The 17,356-nt window shown below is 41.9% G+C and overlaps 2 protein-coding genes and 1 pseudogene across 10 annotated transcripts in view; 2 read left to right on the top strand and 1 right to left on the bottom strand.

Annotated features, from left to right (window-relative positions):
- Positions 1 to 17,356, bottom strand: part of ABRAXAS1 (abraxas 1, BRCA1 A complex subunit) — a 25,227-nt gene extending 7,871 nt beyond the window's left edge. For 2 of the 8 annotated variants that reach the window (XR_013959335.1, XM_080646959.1), the window contains exons 1-7: positions 17,188 to 17,350; positions 14,512 to 14,602; positions 10,308 to 10,344; positions 7,192 to 7,258; positions 2,644 to 2,837; positions 940 to 1,059; positions 117 to 201 (exon numbers count right to left, since the gene is read on the bottom strand). Coding sequence is in view for 6 of the 8 variants with exons in the window: in XM_080646959.1 (XP_080503085.1) it covers positions 117 to 201; positions 940 to 1,059; positions 2,644 to 2,837; positions 7,192 to 7,258; positions 10,308 to 10,344; positions 14,512 to 14,602; positions 17,188 to 17,274 (681 nt within the window). In the remaining 2 variants the exon portion in view is untranslated. Of the gene's footprint in view, positions 1 to 116; positions 202 to 939; positions 1,060 to 2,643; positions 2,838 to 7,191; positions 7,259 to 7,377; positions 7,436 to 10,307; positions 10,345 to 14,511; positions 14,603 to 16,787 lie in introns of those variants that run through there. The other 6 variants (XR_013959336.1, XM_080646958.1, XM_080646961.1 and 3 more) reach the window with 5 other exon arrangements.
- Positions 3,951 to 5,161, top strand: LOC308255711 (trafficking protein particle complex subunit 14-like; annotated as a pseudogene). Its single transcript has 4 exons — positions 3,951 to 4,225; positions 4,322 to 4,473; positions 4,711 to 4,901; positions 5,014 to 5,161. The product of its transcript is annotated as a trafficking protein particle complex subunit 14-like (transcript).
- Positions 16,928 to 17,356, top strand: part of GPAT3 (glycerol-3-phosphate acyltransferase 3) — a 77,202-nt gene continuing 76,773 nt past the window's right edge. Inside the window, exon 1 of the mRNA XM_080647012.1 lies at positions 16,928 to 17,323. The gene's annotated coding sequence lies outside the window, so the exon portion shown is untranslated. The remainder of the gene's footprint in view (positions 17,324 to 17,356) is intronic.

The raw sequence follows: 17,356 nt of genomic DNA, 5'->3' as shown, positions 1-17,356 counted from the left end.
CTGAAGCTAAATGAAACTAAAATTTAATCTAATGTCAATTTTTGCCTAAAAATTCTCAATGATCAATTTGATATCAACTCTAAAGTGGTCTCTAAGTGTTGGACAAGTTATGTTACCTTTAATTCCTCTTGTAAAGAAGCATACATTTCATTTATCTTGTGTACTTCCTTTAAAGATCCATCTTCTTTAAAAAATTCAGGGCTGTAAAACATTACCATTTCATCAGGCAAGTATACAGAACTTAGTGATATGATGAAAACTTATTTGTAGTTGAGCTATGGAAGAATCACAATCATATTTTACTGATTTTAAAGCATCATTGATTGAAAGAGGCAACATTATTTTACATACCAAGAAGAAAAAAATGCTAAGACATGGTTTGTAAAACATCCCAATTTGAGGTAAATTTAAAACTGTACATCTTAGAATCAATAAAATGCAGTATTTATATAAGACACTGGTAAGCACTGTGGGAACACAAAAATAAATAAAATCTAGTGCCTTTTCTCAAAGTTTATTCACTAGGAAGTATCCTGTAATACCATTGTTGCTATTTCTGACAATCATTTCTTTAACGATCACAAAAAAAGTTATAACTTAGCAGCTGGTAGTATGCATGAATCTTGGCTAGAGCCTCATTTTTTGTATTTATTATGCAGTCTAATTTCATGCATTTAATATAAACTGATGCCTTAGAAAATTTATTATTTTAAGGCTAGCTACTTAGTCTTAGAAAATACATTAAATATGGAACAACTTCCCTCTATGTAAATGGACAAGTGCTAGAAGGAAATATGGAAAAAGTTAAAAGTCTAGTTTATTTGAGTGATATGGTTATTAGTTAATTTTCCTTTTATTTTTATTCTTCATTTGTATAATAATTAATTTCAGTAAAGGAATAGGAATAATTTTAGTGGGGAAGCAATTGAGGAATCTCACCTGTGTGTTTTTACTGCTCGGCTAAAACCAGTGGATGTACAGGAACCTGATACAGTTTTATAACCTAGTTGTTCAGACATGCCCAGGTTGGCCACCACTAAGGGTATCCTATGAAAAAGTCTGAGGAAATAAAATTTTAAAATATAAACCTAGAATAAAGTCAAAGATTAGCATCTACTTATTAGTATAGACTACCTTTCCCCTATAAGATTAAAAAACAAAAAAATCCTATTCCTTACTACTTATCCTAGATAGAATTTACTGACTTGAGGAAAATGGCTTTTAAAAGTTGTGAATTGCCCTAGTCAGTTTAGCTAAGTGGTTAGACTCTAACCGTTAGAGCATCGGCCCATGGACTGAAGTGTCACAGGTTCGATTCCAGTCAAGGGCACATACTTCTGTTGCAGACTCGATTCCTAGTTCCAGTAGGAGTGTGTGCTGGAGGCAACCAATTGCTGTTCCTTTCTCTGTCTCTCCCCCTCCCTTCCAAACTCTCTAAAAATCAATGGAAAGCCCTAGCTGGTTTGTCTCAGTGAATAGAGGGTCAGCTTGCGGACTGAAGGGTCCCAGGTTCGATTCCGGTCAAGGGCATATGCCCAGGTTGCGGGCTCGATCCCCAGTAGGGGATGTGCAGGAGGCAGCCGATCAATGATTCTCTCTTATCATTGATGTTTCTATCTCCCTTTCCCTCTGTGAAATCAATAAAAATATATTTTTTTAAATATTTAAAAAAAAAAAAAAAAACGCAAAAATATCCTTAGGTGAGTATTTAAAAAAAAAAGTTGTGACGTGTACACGGTGTAAGATAATTACATAAAAAATACTTTTATGGCTATTTTAACTGATTAGCACATCCAATATAATAAAAGGCTAATATGAAAATCGACCAAATGGAGGAGCGACTGGCTGCTGTGATGTGCACTGACCACCAGGGGGCAAACGCTCAATGCTCCCACAGGGGGAGCACTGCTCAGCCAGAAGCCAGGCTCACGGCTGACGAGCGCAGGGGCAGTGGCGGGAGACTCTCCCACCTCCACAGCAGCGCTAAGGATGTCCCACTGCCAGGGAGTGGGCCTAAGCCATCAGTCATTCATCCCCCGAGGGCTCCCGGACTGTGAGAGGGCACAGGCTGGGTTGAGGGACCCCCCCACCCCGAGTGCACAAATTTCATGCACTCGGCCTCTAGTATAAATACAAGGCTAATTGTTGAGATTTAGCCTATCTTCCATGAATAATAAACCTTAGTTGGTAGTCTTTTACCTTAAAATTCTCATATTCCATGAAAATGTTTATACAACCTTTGGGGAGTCTGTTAAACCATTTTGGTAGATCATCAAGAACTACCTTGCTTCCTTGCAGAGGTTGTAGAAAAGCTGCTCAAGTATCTAGATTTAAGTTCTACATTATATCCTTTAGCAACCAATATCTAAAGCACACATATTTTTTCCATCTTATGTTAAATAATAGCAAACCCTCAGTGCCAGAAATATAAGTCAACATTCCATACTGGGCTTCTGATTTCTTTATCTGACATTCATTTTCCCATCTATTAAGAACAGATGGTAAGACAGACTTCAGAGCAATATTATGACAATCTAATGTAACAATGTATGAAAATACTTGATAAGCTACAAAAAGTGCTATAAAAATACTGAGTGTATTTTTCTATTAGCTGAAGATAGCTAATGACTGGCCAACATTTACCCTTTCTGCGGTTTATATAAGGCATGCTCCAGCCGATGAGTAGAACAGCTTTCTGTTATTATACTTGGTGTTAATAGCAGAAAAACAAGTTCCCGGCTTGAAAGATGCTGCTGTAAATTTTTGTGAAGTAGTCTTTCTCTAAATGTCATGATCTGGTCTGAATGGCGTCGGAATTTATACCAACCCACCACATCCTGAAAGGAAATACAGAAAAAAAACACACACCTTAATAATTACAATTATTATGTGTCTTATCATAATTAAGCAATACAATTGACAGCATTAAAAAATGGCTTTCTCGCCCTGGCCGGCTTGGCTCAGGGGATAAAACATCAGCCTGCGGACTGAAGGGTCCCAGGTTTGATTCCAGCCAGGGGCATATGCCTGGGTTGCGGGCTTGATCCCCAGTAGGGGGCGTGCAGGGGGCAGCCGATCAATGATTCTCTCTCATCATCGATGTTTCTATCTCTCCTTCTCTCTTCCTCTCTGAAATCAATAAAAGCTTTTTTTAAAAATGTTTTTCTTGCCCTGACCGGTTTGGCTCAGTGGATAGAGCATCGACCTGTGGACTCAGGGGTCCCGGGTTCGATTCCGGTCAGGGGCATGTACCTTGGTTGCGGGCACATCCCCAGTGGGGAGTGTGCAGGAGGCAGCTGATCGATGTTCCTCTCTCATCGATGTTTCTAACTCTCTGTTCCTCTCCCTTCCTCTCTGTGAAAAATCAATAAAATATATTTAAAAAAAAAAATGTTTTTCTTAATATTTAGCAAGATTTGGGGCATATGTAAACAAAACACACTTAAATATAAACTTTTATACTTTGTAAAGTATGCAAACTGTCTTGCAGTTAAATTACTTTTTATTCAGTTTCAGGACTAAATTTTATTCAATATAGATTAGGGGGAAAAACATTAACTTCTTTTATGGCATTTGCTCTTTTAAAATCTTAATCTTTAGCTCGGCTGTGCCACTGGTGGGGGACCCAGGCTGGTACCAGGCGCTGCCCCGGGCTCAACCATCTCTACCTGGGGGAGACTGTCCGCTTCCTGCTAGTGCTTCACTGCCGGGGGGTGGGAGTGGGGGGTTCTGGCACTGGGAGTGGCCCAGGCAGAACTGGCCACTGCCCTGGCAACCCCAGCAACCAGCCTCCCGAACCCCCAGGGAGCGGGGATCCAGGCAGTGGGGGGTTGTTTTCTCACCCACGACCCGGGCCCTGCAACCTCAGGGGGAGTGACCACGCTGCCTGTGGAGGAACCAACTGTGTCCACAGATGAGGTTATCTTCCCACTCGCTGTTACACTGGATAGATGGTTTCAGGGACACCTAAGGCCAAGGGCCTAGAAGTCCCCTTGATTGCTGTGGTTCAGTGGTCCACCCCAAAGCTGCCCTTCACCCAGAGCATCTACACCCACTACTGCCTGCCCAGCATTCGCCTGGACCGCCCATGCTTTGTGATGACTGCTTCTTGTGAGACCCCATTTCAGACCTACGAGCATTTCACAGTCACCTACACGCTGCTCAACAATCTCCAAGGCTTCCTTGCTGTGAGGCTTGTGTGGACCCCGGAGCACACACAGGCTGGGTGACTTTGAGGATCAATCAAGACTGTGCTCGTGGAAGCCCCTTGCTGAGGAACACTGTACAGATGTGTTTACTGGTCGCTGTTTCTGCCCCCCAGGAAAGCAACTGTGTGAGGACCTTCGGGCCATGCAGGTTGCCCTAGACTCCATTGTCTGCCACATGCCCCTCAACAACCTTGGCTTTTCCTGGAAGGGTAGTGCACTCACCTTCAGTGTAGCCTTCCAGGTTCTAAGGACAGGGCTCTTTGAGGTGGGCTGGGGAGGTGCTGGAGAGGGGTGGACAGTGTGGTGGTGATGCAGAATGTTGGGATAGGAGGCATCAGGGCTGCTAGCTGATGGAGAGGAAATACAATGGATGGCACTAAAGCCAGGCTGAGGGAAGGAGGAATTTAGATCCAGTATTGGTCTATCAAGGGGAAAGGTGATTTGAAAGGAGGTCTGGGGCCTGGAAGCCAACTGGGAATGCTGATCTGTCTTTCCACCCTAGCTGAGCCAGCACATGAAACTGAAGCTACAATTCACTGCTAGTGTGTCCCACCCTTCACCCAAGGCCCAGTCCCTCTCTCAAAAGAGCAGTCCCAGCAGCCCAGCTGTCCGGGACTTGGTGGAGGCACCAGGCTAGCCTGGGCCGCTCTCAGTCCTTCACCCACAACAGCCTCCCCGCAGCCACCTCATGAGGAATGGAACCAAGGGAGGGGAGCCACTGGACTCAGTAGAGGCCAGAATTGGAGAGGGAGCAGGAAGCGGTCCTAAGGTCTAACTAGACCCCACATCCTCTGCCTTCCTCCAGGTCTGGCAGTGTGATGGAGCACAGGGCCATCACACCCCCCGTGGCCTCCAGAGTTGGCCGCCCACTCTACCTACCCCCGAAAAAGGCTGTGCTCTCTCTGGACAAGACTGCCAAATGCAAGTGCAAAGTCCTGGTGGTGGAGCCATAAACTAGCACCTTGCAGGCTCTCTTACATGCCCAGAAATCGAATGCCCCTGGAGGGGGTCCTTATTCCAGGTTGTGCCTCCCTAGGGATGCCTCCCATTGTGGGTGAGGAGGCCACAGTCTGTCTGTGTCTGCTGATGAGGGAAAAGGTGTGAAATGGGCGGGTATGGCTGCAGCACTAAACCAACAGTATTCCCCTGACTTCCTGGGGGTGGGGGTGGGGGGGCTGGTCCCACCTCTTGGTCAGGGCAAGGGTTCCAAGAGCTCCCTTGTTTCCCTGCCTTGTTCCCTGGTTCTAAGTTTACAAAGTGGTTTCTCATTCCTATTAAGTTGTCTTTCCTGCCTCTGACATTCCCCCCCACACCTACCCACCTCAAGGCTGAGATTAGAGGGTGGTGATGATAAAGAGACCCAGACACTGACCCTCCTGTCTCAGAGGTGAGGGGAGATAGCTAGGTGGCCTCCTCCTGCCCCTCATGTTTACGTTTGCAGCCTGAAGCACTTTAAGTTGTGTGAGTTTTGTTTTTGTTTTTTTGTCTGTCCCTGTAACTTATTCTCCAACTACTGCTTCCAACTGAAATAAGACTATTAAATGCCTGTTCAGGAGGGAAAAATAAATAAAATCTTAATCTTTAGTCAAAATTTAAACTAAGATAATGTCAATGAAAACAAGTTGATTTCCTATATGGATACTTGGTTTGTTAAGTAAGTTGAGCCCTGGCTGGTTTGGCTTAGTGGATAGAGCATCGACCTGCGGACTGAAGGGTCCCAGGTTCGATTCTGATCGAGGGCATGTGCCCGGGTTGCGGGCTTGATCCCCAGTAGGGGGCGTGCAGGAGGCAGCTGATCAATGGTTCTCTCTCATCACTGATGTTTCTAACTCTTTTTCCCTCTTCCTCTCTGAAATCAATAAAAATATATTTAAAATAAATAAATAAGTTGAACCCAGTAGCTTTTAAAACTGAAATTTATATGGTAATGATATCACCTCTCCCAGAGAATTGGTTTCAAGATTGAATAAGATCATGTGAAAGGGTTTTATGAACTGTAACATGCTAAAGAAATGTGTTGTTAAGTGTTACTGAACCTTTTTTTTTAAACTACAAAATTAATTTTTGCTGGAAACTCAGTAATTGTAAAAAAAGAAACCACCACTTCGCTTAGAGATCTGTTTGTGACCATTTCAGCAACTAAGTTTTATATTTGCTCATTTAAATTGAGGAAATTAAAATTACTTCTTTTTTAAAAATGTATTTTTATTGATTTCAGAGAAGAAGGGAGAGGGAGAGATAGAAACATCAATGATGAGAGAGAATCATTAATCGGCTGCCTCCTGTTCACACCCTACTGGGGACTGAGCCGGAAACCCGAGCTTGTGCCCCTATCAGGAATTGAACCATGACCTCCTGGTTAATAGGTTGAAAATTATTTTCGTTGCTACTTCATAACTGTAACTTTGCTACTGTTAATGAATGGTAATGTAAATATCTGTGTTTTCCGATGATCTTAGGCGACCCTGCTAGCGGTTCTCAATCTGTGGGTCGTGACCCACAGGTTGAGAACCGCTGCTGTAGAGCCTAAGACCATGGGAAAACAGATATTTACATTACGATTCATTAACAGTAGCAAAATTACAGTTATGAAGTAGCAACGAAAATAATTTTATGGTTGGGGGTCATCACAACATGAGGAACTGTATTGAAGGGTCACGGCATTAAAAAGGTTGAGAACCACTGTCTTAGAATAAATTATACTGGGAAGGGGTATGGTGGGAAGGTAGAAGAGGAAGAGATCAATGTTCATTGGAATAATCAAGGGAAGGATGAAAACAAGATTAATTCTTCTAATGACTAGTTTTGCTTTCAGAGCAGCCCCTTTAAATTTCTGGAAAGAACAAGCCTTACCTCACCTGCTTTACTAGTATAGGACATCGTGATGACACATGGTGCTTAAAAGTTCTGTCAAAGTGTTACATGCTTTTAGGAACTGAAAATAATACTTATAATATAAAAGACAAGGTAAGTCAGGGAATACCTTTTTGATACTTGATAGTATTTTCTTTAGTGCTTGCTCATTTAATTCACCAGAAGAATTGTAGAAACTGTAAAAACCAAAATTAAAAGCATTTCAAATAAGCTAAAAATATGAATGATTTTATTAGCATCTTTAATTTTAGTTACTCCTAACCTAAGTACCCAACCCAAATCCACATATACCTACCTGCTTTTCAGATGGAAGTTCTAATATAAATAGTAGAGAATGTTCTCAAAGTATCAGACTTAAAGTGGTAGAAATATGAGGTCCATAAGCAATGGAAAAGGAAAAGGGGTGGAGAAAACTTTGGGCATCACATTTTCTTAAAACAAAATACTCATTAAACACAGGTATTTGTGAATTCACACAGCCAGTTCAAAATTAATTCACAATTTACTTATTAAAACTTAAAGGAAAATATTGATACATACAAAAATATGTAAAATAAGTACTGGAGCACAATAATGAAAAGATAATTTATTATTTACATATTTTTGTATATATCATTATTGTGCTCCAATTGTTCATGCCAAAGGCAATATTTGCATTAAATTAAGAAAAGAGGCCGAAACCGGTTTGGCTCAGTGGATGGAGCGTCGGCCTGTGGACTGAAAGGTCCCAGGTTCGATTCCGGTCAAGGGCATGTACCTTGGTTGCGGGCACGTCCCCAGTGGGGGGTGCAGGAGGCAGCTGATCGATGTTTCTCTCTCATCGATGTTTCTAGCTCTCTATCCCTCTCCCTTCCTCTCTGTAAAGAATCAATAAAATATATTTAAAAAAAAAAAAAAAGTGTTTCAGGAGTTGGTTGGTTTTTTGTTTTTTTAACGGGGAGTGCGGGGGAGCACAGAATAGGTACTGCTTTAGTTTAGTGGTCTTTGTTCTGTAGCTGGAAAGCCAAAGATGTAGGGAGAATTAAAAGATAATTCTAAAAGATTCTAAAGCGTTTACTTCCAGCCTTCTTTCCCTTCCAATAACAAGGAATGCACATAATATTTTCCTCCTGTTAACATCTGAAATAAACCATATTCTTTTCTATGATGGTGCACTATCTGTTATGCAAAATCCTTTATAAATAATAGTCACTGTAATAAGTTTAATGGTAATTCTAATCTGTACACTAAAAATTAAGTTACATAGAACTAAAGGTATATCCTAATGGACAATATATATTTTTCTTTTTAAATTACAAAAGCTTATATTAAAAGTTTTTAATGGAGCCCTAGCCAGTTTGGCTCAGTGGATAAAGCACTGGCCTGCAGACTGAAGGGTCCCAGGTTCAATTCCAGTCAGGGGCAGGTACCTCGGTTGTAGGCTCCTCCCTGGCCCGGGCCCTGGTACCTGTGCAGGAGGCAACCAATCAATGTGTTTCTCTCACATGGATGTTTCTGTCTTTCCCTTTCTCTTCACTCTCTCTAAAAATCAGTGGGGCCCTAGCTGGTTTGGCTCAGTGGATAGAGCGTTGGCCTGTGGACTGAAGGGTCCCGGGTTTAATTCCGGCCAAGAGCACATGCCCGGGTTGTGGGCTCGGTCCCCAGTGGGGGGCGTGCAGGAGGCAGCCAATCAATGATTCTTTCTCATCACTGATGTTTCTATTTCTCTCTCCCTCTCCCTTCCTCTCTGAGGTCAATGAAAATATATTTTAAAAAAAAATCAGTGGGAAAATACCTTCAGGTAAGGATTTAAAAAAAAAGTTTTTAATGGAAAAATAGACAAAGTGTTCCATCTAGCAAAGGGCAGGTACAGAGAAATATTTTTCATGAGTCTCCACCAAGAATCCCTTAGTCATTCAACAAATATTTTTGTATGTCCATTTATGTAAGGCACTATATGAGCTGTACCTCTTTTTGGTGCAGCAGTTTAAGACTATACTAAGCCGCCCTCACTGGTTTGTCTCAGTGGATAGAGCGTCGGCCTGTAGACTGAAGGATCCCAGGTTTGATTCCGGCCAAGGACACATGCCCGGGTTGTGGGCTCAGTCCCCAGTAGGGGGCGTGCAGGAGGCAGCCGATCAATGATTCTCTCTCATCATTGATGTTTCTATATCCCTCTCCCTTCCTCTCTGAAATCAATAAAGAAATACATTTTTAAAAAGACTATACTAAGCCTTTATTTCTATCATCCCCTACCATAAATCTTTATCACTTTAACCCAGTGCTCCACTGCAACTTTTACACAATCACTAAGTGTGACTGTAAGTTAGTAACGTTGATTATTCATATAGTTTATATAAATCATAAAGCTATTTCAAAACTACACCATGTTGCCGAAACCGGTTTGGCTCGGTGGATAGAGCGTCGGCCTGTGGACTGAAGGGTCCCGGGTTCGATTCCGGTCAAGGGCATGTACCTTGGTTGCGGGCACATCCCCAGTGGGGGGTGTGCAGGAGGCAGCTGATCGATGTTTCTCTCTCATCGATGTTTCTGGCTCTCTATCCCTCTCCCTTCCTCTCTGTAAAATATCAATAAAATATATATTTAAAAAAACAAACAAACAAACAAACAAAAACAACACCATGTTATAGTTATAACTGTTTGCTTTATGAACATTTATTTGTGTACTTTTCCATATGTATGTAACAATACCTCAATAAAAAGTATTTAATAATACCACAGCTTATATTAAGAGCTAACAATACTACTTCTATCTATAGGACTAAGAGCACAAGTTTTCACCCTAGAAAAGCAAAAGGAAGCAGGGTAAGGAACCTAACTGGTTAATTGACAAAATATAACATTAAAAAATATGATAAGTGAAGAAACCTATGATAAACTAGAATAAAAGGGTAGGGAAAAAGGCTGCTGTTGATGTATGAAAGTGTGTCACTGAGTTTATAATAATGCAATGAGGTGAGTGGGTGTGAGAAGGAAAAGCAATCCTCAAAGTAAACTGGGGCCTGGAAGAGGCAGTAGAGACCAGCTAACACAAGCATATAAATACAAAGAATGAAATATTAGGGTTGAAATGAACAAGTAAATTTTCATGTATTAAAAAAAAAAAGTCTTTTCATTTTAAACAGCAGCACCATATATAACAAAGATACTCTGTTAGTTTTAAGAATTACTTCACTTGCAGAGTAATTTTCACAGTGGATCATTTACTTGCTCTTGCTTACTCACCTAAAAAGCTGATAACATGGAATATATTTCTGAATGTCTGGAAAAAAGAATTTTTAATTAAGATTACATTCATTGTTATTTGAATAACATAATGTCGAATACCTCATGCCAGGAAGTACTTTACCATTATCTCCTTTAAACCTCAGAACAAACCTATGAGACAGATGTTATTCCTTCCATTTTAAAGCTGAGGGAACAGGCAGAGAGATTAAGTGACTCTCCCAAGCCAGGGCCAACATTCAAAGAGCTTCACTCCTAACCAGAGTGGTATATTCCTTCTATGTATGTTACTAACAACAACACAAAAGACAAATTCAAAGCTGCAATTTTTCCTTTGAATTCTAAAATGGGTTATACTCTAATTTTACTCAATTGATAAAAACAGCTGTTAATGGGATCTTTTGTTATTACAAGTAGTTGTCTCACAAAGGATTTGTTAATGTTAACTATCAAGAAAAAAAATCCAAACATCTTTTTCTTTACGGGGCATGGGACTATGCTCTAACCAACTGAGCCATACCGGCCAGGGCAAAACCTTTTTTAAGAGGCTAGTTTTATTTCTTGTCAATAGAAATAAATCTAAATTGGAAAAGTGATCATCCTCTTTAGACATTTTTCTCCTAGCAAATGTATGCTACCCTCAGATAAATCTCTGCCTGAAAAAACACTGAACAGATAGTCTTTGTAACTGGTAACAGCCCAACATTCTCGGGTGCAGATAACAAAGTATAAAATGAAAATTTCATTAACCAAAGCAATATAGAAATTTGTAGATCTTGGATTTTATCTGTTATCATGTGTCTTAAAGTAATCTAACATTTTCAAATAATTTGAGCAAATACTTATGCCGGGGGCCATAAAAGAAGAATTTGGTCTTACTCCCTGGTCAGCCCTACTTCCTGATTGAGCAAGGAAAGCCCGCGCGCCCAAGGGCCAGAAGAACCCCCCATATCAGAATAACCGATCAGCTAGGACAGATACCCAGTCCCCAACCAATCATCCCATGGCAACTCCTTATCCTACCCCTCCCCTCTTGAGTGCTTATATACCGCAACACTCGAATAAAAAAACGAGGCTTGATCAGGAACCTTGTCTTGCCTCCGTTCTTCGCGTTCCTTGTTTGTTTCATTCTCTTAGGTGGTTCCTGCGTGCCCTCGTTGCTGCCCCGCGGGCCGGGGCATACTTAAGCATTTCTATAGCACTTGCCTGACACCTTAAAGCTGAGTACTATCCTGGCACAATGGCTCAGTAAATGGTTGCTTATTTAAACTCCTCAAAGTGTGTTTGATACTTTGGGCAGCATGCCAATTAAAAGAAAAAGGCCCCCCAAAAAGGTCAGTACATAAACCCTCAATCTCATTTGTAATTAAGAAATGCAAATTAAAATGATTTTTTTTTTTTTTACTTATTACATTGGCAAAGATTCAAAGACCTGATAATAATTAGTGGTGGCAAGATTATGGGGACACAGGTACTTTTACATATTGAGGAGTCTAGGATGGCATGACTTTTCCAAAAGGCAATGGTTCTACCTCTAGGAATTTGACTTTCAGATATATTCAAAGGCACAAAGACATATGCACAATAAAAGGTCTACTATTTTATTACAAATAGAAAGTCATTCATAGCTGTTTAAATAAGTTATGGTATGTCCATATAATGGAACTCTGAAGCCATCAGAAAGAATGACAAACTATACACAATGACATTCTTCTGTACTAATAACATCTTGGAGATATTTATCCATGTATAGATGATCCCATTTGTTTAAATGAAACATATACATGTGAAACCAATAGTGGTGGTCACAGAGGAAACTAATGAGAGTGGGTTTAAATTGACTTTATGTATTTCCTTACACATATACACTATATTTATACACATATGTAAATTTACACATATGTGCTTCCATTTTTTTTAATATATTTAATTTTTTACAGAGAGGAAGGGATAGGGAGAGAGTTAGAAACATTGATGAGAGAGAAACATCAATCAGCTGCCTCCTGCACACCCCCTACTGGGGATGTGCCCGCAACCAAGGAACATGGCCTTGACCGGAATTGAACCTGGGACCCTTGAGTCCACAGGCCGACGCTCTATCCACTGAGCCAAACCAGTTAGGGCTGTACTTCCATTTTTAACCTTTTAAAATGGCAAACAAAAAATAACATGAATAATCCTATACAATAATAGAAGAATATGCAAATTGTCCGTTACTCCGTAACGTCACGACCGATTGCAGGAGGCTGCCTGCACGTGCGCAGCAGGGCATTGCTCCTGAGATGGGGCAGAAGCGGGGAGGTGCCCGGAGGAGGCAGGACCATCCCATGCCGGGGGAGGGCGGGGGGTGAGAGCCCATAGCGCCCCCCTCACCAGTCCTTCGCCACCCACCCTAGGGGAAGGAGCACAGCACAGCAGGTGGGAGGCTTCCACGCTTTCCTCCGGGGCGGAGCTGCTGCGTTGCTCCGGAGATGGGGCTGAAGTAGGGAGGTGCCTGAAGAAGGCAGGACCAGCCCGAGGCCACTCAAGGGACTGAGGGCGGGACTTGAAGTGGCCAGAGAAGGCCAGAGGGGTCAGCGGCTGGGCCAGGTGCGCTGGAGCTCTGTGTGGAGAGGTTTGGGTGTCAAGGAAGGGCAGTGGGTGGGTGGGTGGGTGGGTAGGTGGTGGGGGCCATGCGATTTCATGCGCTGGGCTCCTAGTGTGAATATATACTTATACCTTTCTGAAAAGCAATCTGAGAGTACAGATCAAGAACTTTAAAAATGTTCATAACCTTGCCCGGCAGGTGTGGCTTAGTGGTTGAGCTCAGACCTATAAACCAGGAGGTCACAGTTTGATTCCCAGTTAGGCCACATGCCTGGGTTGCAGGCTCGATCCTTGGAGGGGGGCATGCAAGATGCAGCCGATTAATGATTCTCTCTCATCACTGATGTTCCTGTCTCTCTCTCCCTCTCCCTTCCTCTCTGAGATCAATGAAAACACATCTTTTAAAAAAAAGGTTTATATCCTTTGACATTATAAGCATATTGCCAGGAAAATATCTATAACAAGGAAAATACCTATACAAGGATGTTCACTTCAGTATAACTTATGATAATAAAAATTGGAAATAACTCTGATGATAATATACTTATTTTAAGGACTGCTGAAAGTCCATAGAAGTAAGGCCACAGAGAATACAATGCAGTTATAAAAAATGATAGAGGCTAATTTAATATGGGAAAATGGTCATGACACAACGATGTCATGATGCAAATTTTTTTTAAAGTACACCACCAATTTTTGTTTAAAAAAATATGCTCAGGCCCTGGCCAGTGTGGCTTAGTTGGTTGAGTGAGCATTGTCCCATGCACCAAAAGGTCGCTGGTTTGATTCCTGCTCAGGGCACATGACCGGGTTGTGTGCTAGATCAATAGAAACATATATTTAAAAAAATGTTCAGAAAAAGCTGCATATGTTAATCAAAAAACTCCCTATGTATTTTAAAGCTCTTTTTCCTCTTTTCCCCCTGAAAGAACAGCTGCCAACCTTGTTTTCCCACAGTAAGGTTACATGCTGATGTCCCAAACTTTCTCCTTCTTTAGACTAGGGCCAGTGGTTGGCAAACTCATTAGTCAACGGAGCCAAATATCAACAGTACAACGATTAAAATTTCTTTTGAGAGCCAATTTTTTTAAACTTAAACTTCTTCTAACGCCACTTCTTCAAAATAGACTCGCCCAAGCCGTGGTATTTTGTGGAAGAGCCACACTTAAGGGGCCAAAGAGCCGCATGTGGCTCGTGAGCCACAGTTTGCCGACCATGGGACTAGGCCATGGCCATAATTTTAACTGAGAAATGAGGGCAAGCCTGAACGGTGTTGCTCAGTGGTTGAGCGTCGACCAATGAACCAAGGGATCATGGGTTTGCTTCCTGTCAGGGCACATGCCAGGCTTGTGGGCTTGCTCCCCAGTAAGTGGTGTGCAGGAGGTAGCTGATAAATGATGTTTCTATCTCTCTATCACTCTCCCTTCCTCTCTCTCTCAAATCAATACGAACATATTAAAAAAATATGTATTTTAAAGAGAAATAAAAGCAATATGCTGTTTTAAAATCTGCTTTTAAAAATTTTTGTTTTTTTAAAATCAATTTAAAAAGTAATTTATGCTGACCCCTTTTTAGCATAAACCATCAAAAATAGGAGACAAAGAAATAAGTTACTCACCTATTGTATAAATAACTTCAACATCATCCATTTGGGAATCAGTAATGCTATTCTTGGCTTCACCTTTCACTTCCCCAAGAAGAAAACCTTCCTATGGATACAAATTAGAAAGGGTAAATATATGGAATATGCTGACAGTATTACCATTCAGTCACTTAACTAACCAATCTCTCAAGTATTAAACCATGTATACAATATGTGCTTCCAGCTTGGAGGCACAGAAAACAAAGACCAGATGCACTCCAAGTTTAGTTGGGAAATATGAACAGTTAAATAAAAATGAGTAGAAATTGTAAGTGCCACTGTAATTTTAGCATATTTGGGAGAATAAAAGGTTTGAAGCTAGAAATGAGCACACAATGCATGAGGAATGAGGAGCAGAGCAGTCTGCCTGGGAACTGAAGGCTCCCATTTGTAAGGAAATCATAGATAGGAATAACTCCCAAATGACTAGCCAAGGACTCTGAATTGATGACACATACTTCTGGGAGCCAGTGGAGGCTTCTGAGCCTCTGAAATGACACAAAGATCAATGCTTTTAGATTTAAAATCGTACAAAACATTAAAGATTAGAAATTCAGTATCAGAGTCTGCTTTCTAAAAGGGGAGCTGAAAAAAAAAAAAAGAAAAGAAATAGCCCAGCTATCGTGGCTCAGTGGTTGAGCGTCAACCTATGAACCAGGAGGTCAGGGTTCCATTCCCGGTCAGGGTACATGCCCAGAATTGTGGGCTCGATCCCCAGTGTGGGCATGCAGGAGGCAGCAGATCAGTGATTCTCATCATTGATGTTTCTATCTCTTTCTCTCTCTCCCTTCCTCTCTGAAATCAATAAAGACATATATTTTTTCAAAAAAGAAACAAAAAATATAAGGTGAGCAGAAAGCCCTGATTCTTTAAGAACTAGCTATATTCCTGCTAAAACAGTAGTGATTTCTTTTGAGTTTTGGAGAATTCAGTTATTTCTCTTTGCACATTTAAAAACCCATATGCTTGCCAAAACCGGTTTGGCTCAGTGGATAGAGCGTTGGCCTGCGGACTGAAGGGTCCCGGGTTCGATTCTGGTCACGGGCATGTACCTTGGTTGCGGGCACATCCCCAGTGGGAGGTGTGCAGGAGGCAGCTGATCGATGTTTCTGTTTCATCGATGTTTCTAGCTCTCTATCCCTCTCCCTTCCTCTCTGTAAAAATATCAATAAAATATATTTAAAAAATTTTTTTGAATAAAAACCCATATGCTTGAGCAACAATGGAGATTTTGTCATCTTTATAATTAAAAATACCCTTTTCTTCCCATTTCATTAAAGAGCACAAAAGGAATGTTTCCACGATGTGAGGGTTTACTGGACAAAAAGGGAACCAAATCCAGAACTCTACACTCTACACTCCAGTACTCTAGACAAATCCTGGGAAAGGAAGCGGGACAAAACAAGTATAATTATCTAAAAAAATCACCCTTTAGCCCAGTGGCTTAGTGGTTGAGTGTATGCCCAGGCACCAAGAGGTCACAGGTTTGATCCTTGGTCAGGGCACATGCCCAGGTTTCAGGCTCCATCCCCAGCAGGGAGCGTGCAGGAAGCAGCCAATCCATGTTTCTATCTCTCCCTCTCCCTTCCCCTCTCTCTACATATCAATAGAAACATATTAAAAAAAGAAAATCGCCGTTTGAAGACTAAAGGAAAAAGATCTAAGAAACAAGGGCCTACCATTATGATACTTTCCAAGGGCTAATTATGCTACAGAGGACTTAAGGACCCATTCTGTTTATATTTACACTAAGACATTCTAAAATAATTTCCACAGCTACATACATTTAAAATAGTCCTATTTGTCTTTTCTAGGTGTTAATCAAGGTTATTTAAGAAATGACTAGAGTTTGTTCAGTATGGTATTTTCTAAACTATTAGCAAGTTATTAAGCACTTACTCTAGGGCACTACTTCCTGGGCTCAAAGTTTTACAGCGTTTAATTTCATAAAAATAAGTTTATTAAAATAGACACTGTATTTAAAAAACGACTTCATTGCTTCATCCAGAGGTTTTTAACCTAGGCAGTTAGTATGAAATAAGTATTTAAATATATCTAATATTTGAGCATAAATATTTAAATCATAACTGAAAGCATCAGAAAAGGAACTAGCTGAGGCCTTACAACTTAATAAATTTAATACTAATGCAAAAGTCAGATATCCGATACCCAATTAAGCTTTTTCATCCACTTAAGATTCCCCCCAAAATGGCCACTGGATGCAACACCTCTTTATCCCTTAACCACCCTACCATTTCATCAAACTCGGTAGTCTTTGAGAAGACTGTCGGTAAAGAGGAGAAAAGGGAGCTGGCCCAGCCACAGCCTGGCGGCGGCGGTAGAACGCTGTGTACTTTCTGCTTTTCAACAGCCAGTGGGACCAGAGAAGGGGGACGGTACAAGGAGAGAAATGGGGGCGTGCGGGTCACTCGGATCCGGGCTCGGAACAAACACTGCTTAGCAAAGGGAGGGCTCATCCTGGAAAAGACCTCGCGGGCTGGAGGCACCTCCGGGGCTGCCCAGGAGCGGGAGGAGGCAGAGCCCGAGGGCTGAGGCCGGCGCTGCGGCCCCCGGGAGCTCGCGGGCAACGGCGGAGAGGGCGCTCGGCCTCTTCCGAGGCGACGCCGGATCCCGCCCCGCCCCTCAGCTCACCGAGTCCGAGTCCGTGTTGAGGTGCTGGAAGGACAGCGCGCCGAGCACGAAGCCCGAAAGCACCGCCGACGTACTCTCGCCCTCCATGCTTGGGCCGCCACAGCGGTGAACCCCTGAGCGGGGCGGAGCGCGCCAGGTCGGATCCCTCCCTTTGAGGCCGCACAGCCGC

The sequence above is a fragment of the Plecotus auritus genome (assembly GCF_963455305.1).
Source record: "Plecotus auritus genome assembly, chromosome: 1".
Taxonomy (NCBI): Eukaryota; Metazoa; Chordata; class Mammalia; order Chiroptera; family Vespertilionidae; genus Plecotus; species Plecotus auritus.
This window is presented reverse-complemented; position numbering and strand designations above follow the sequence as displayed.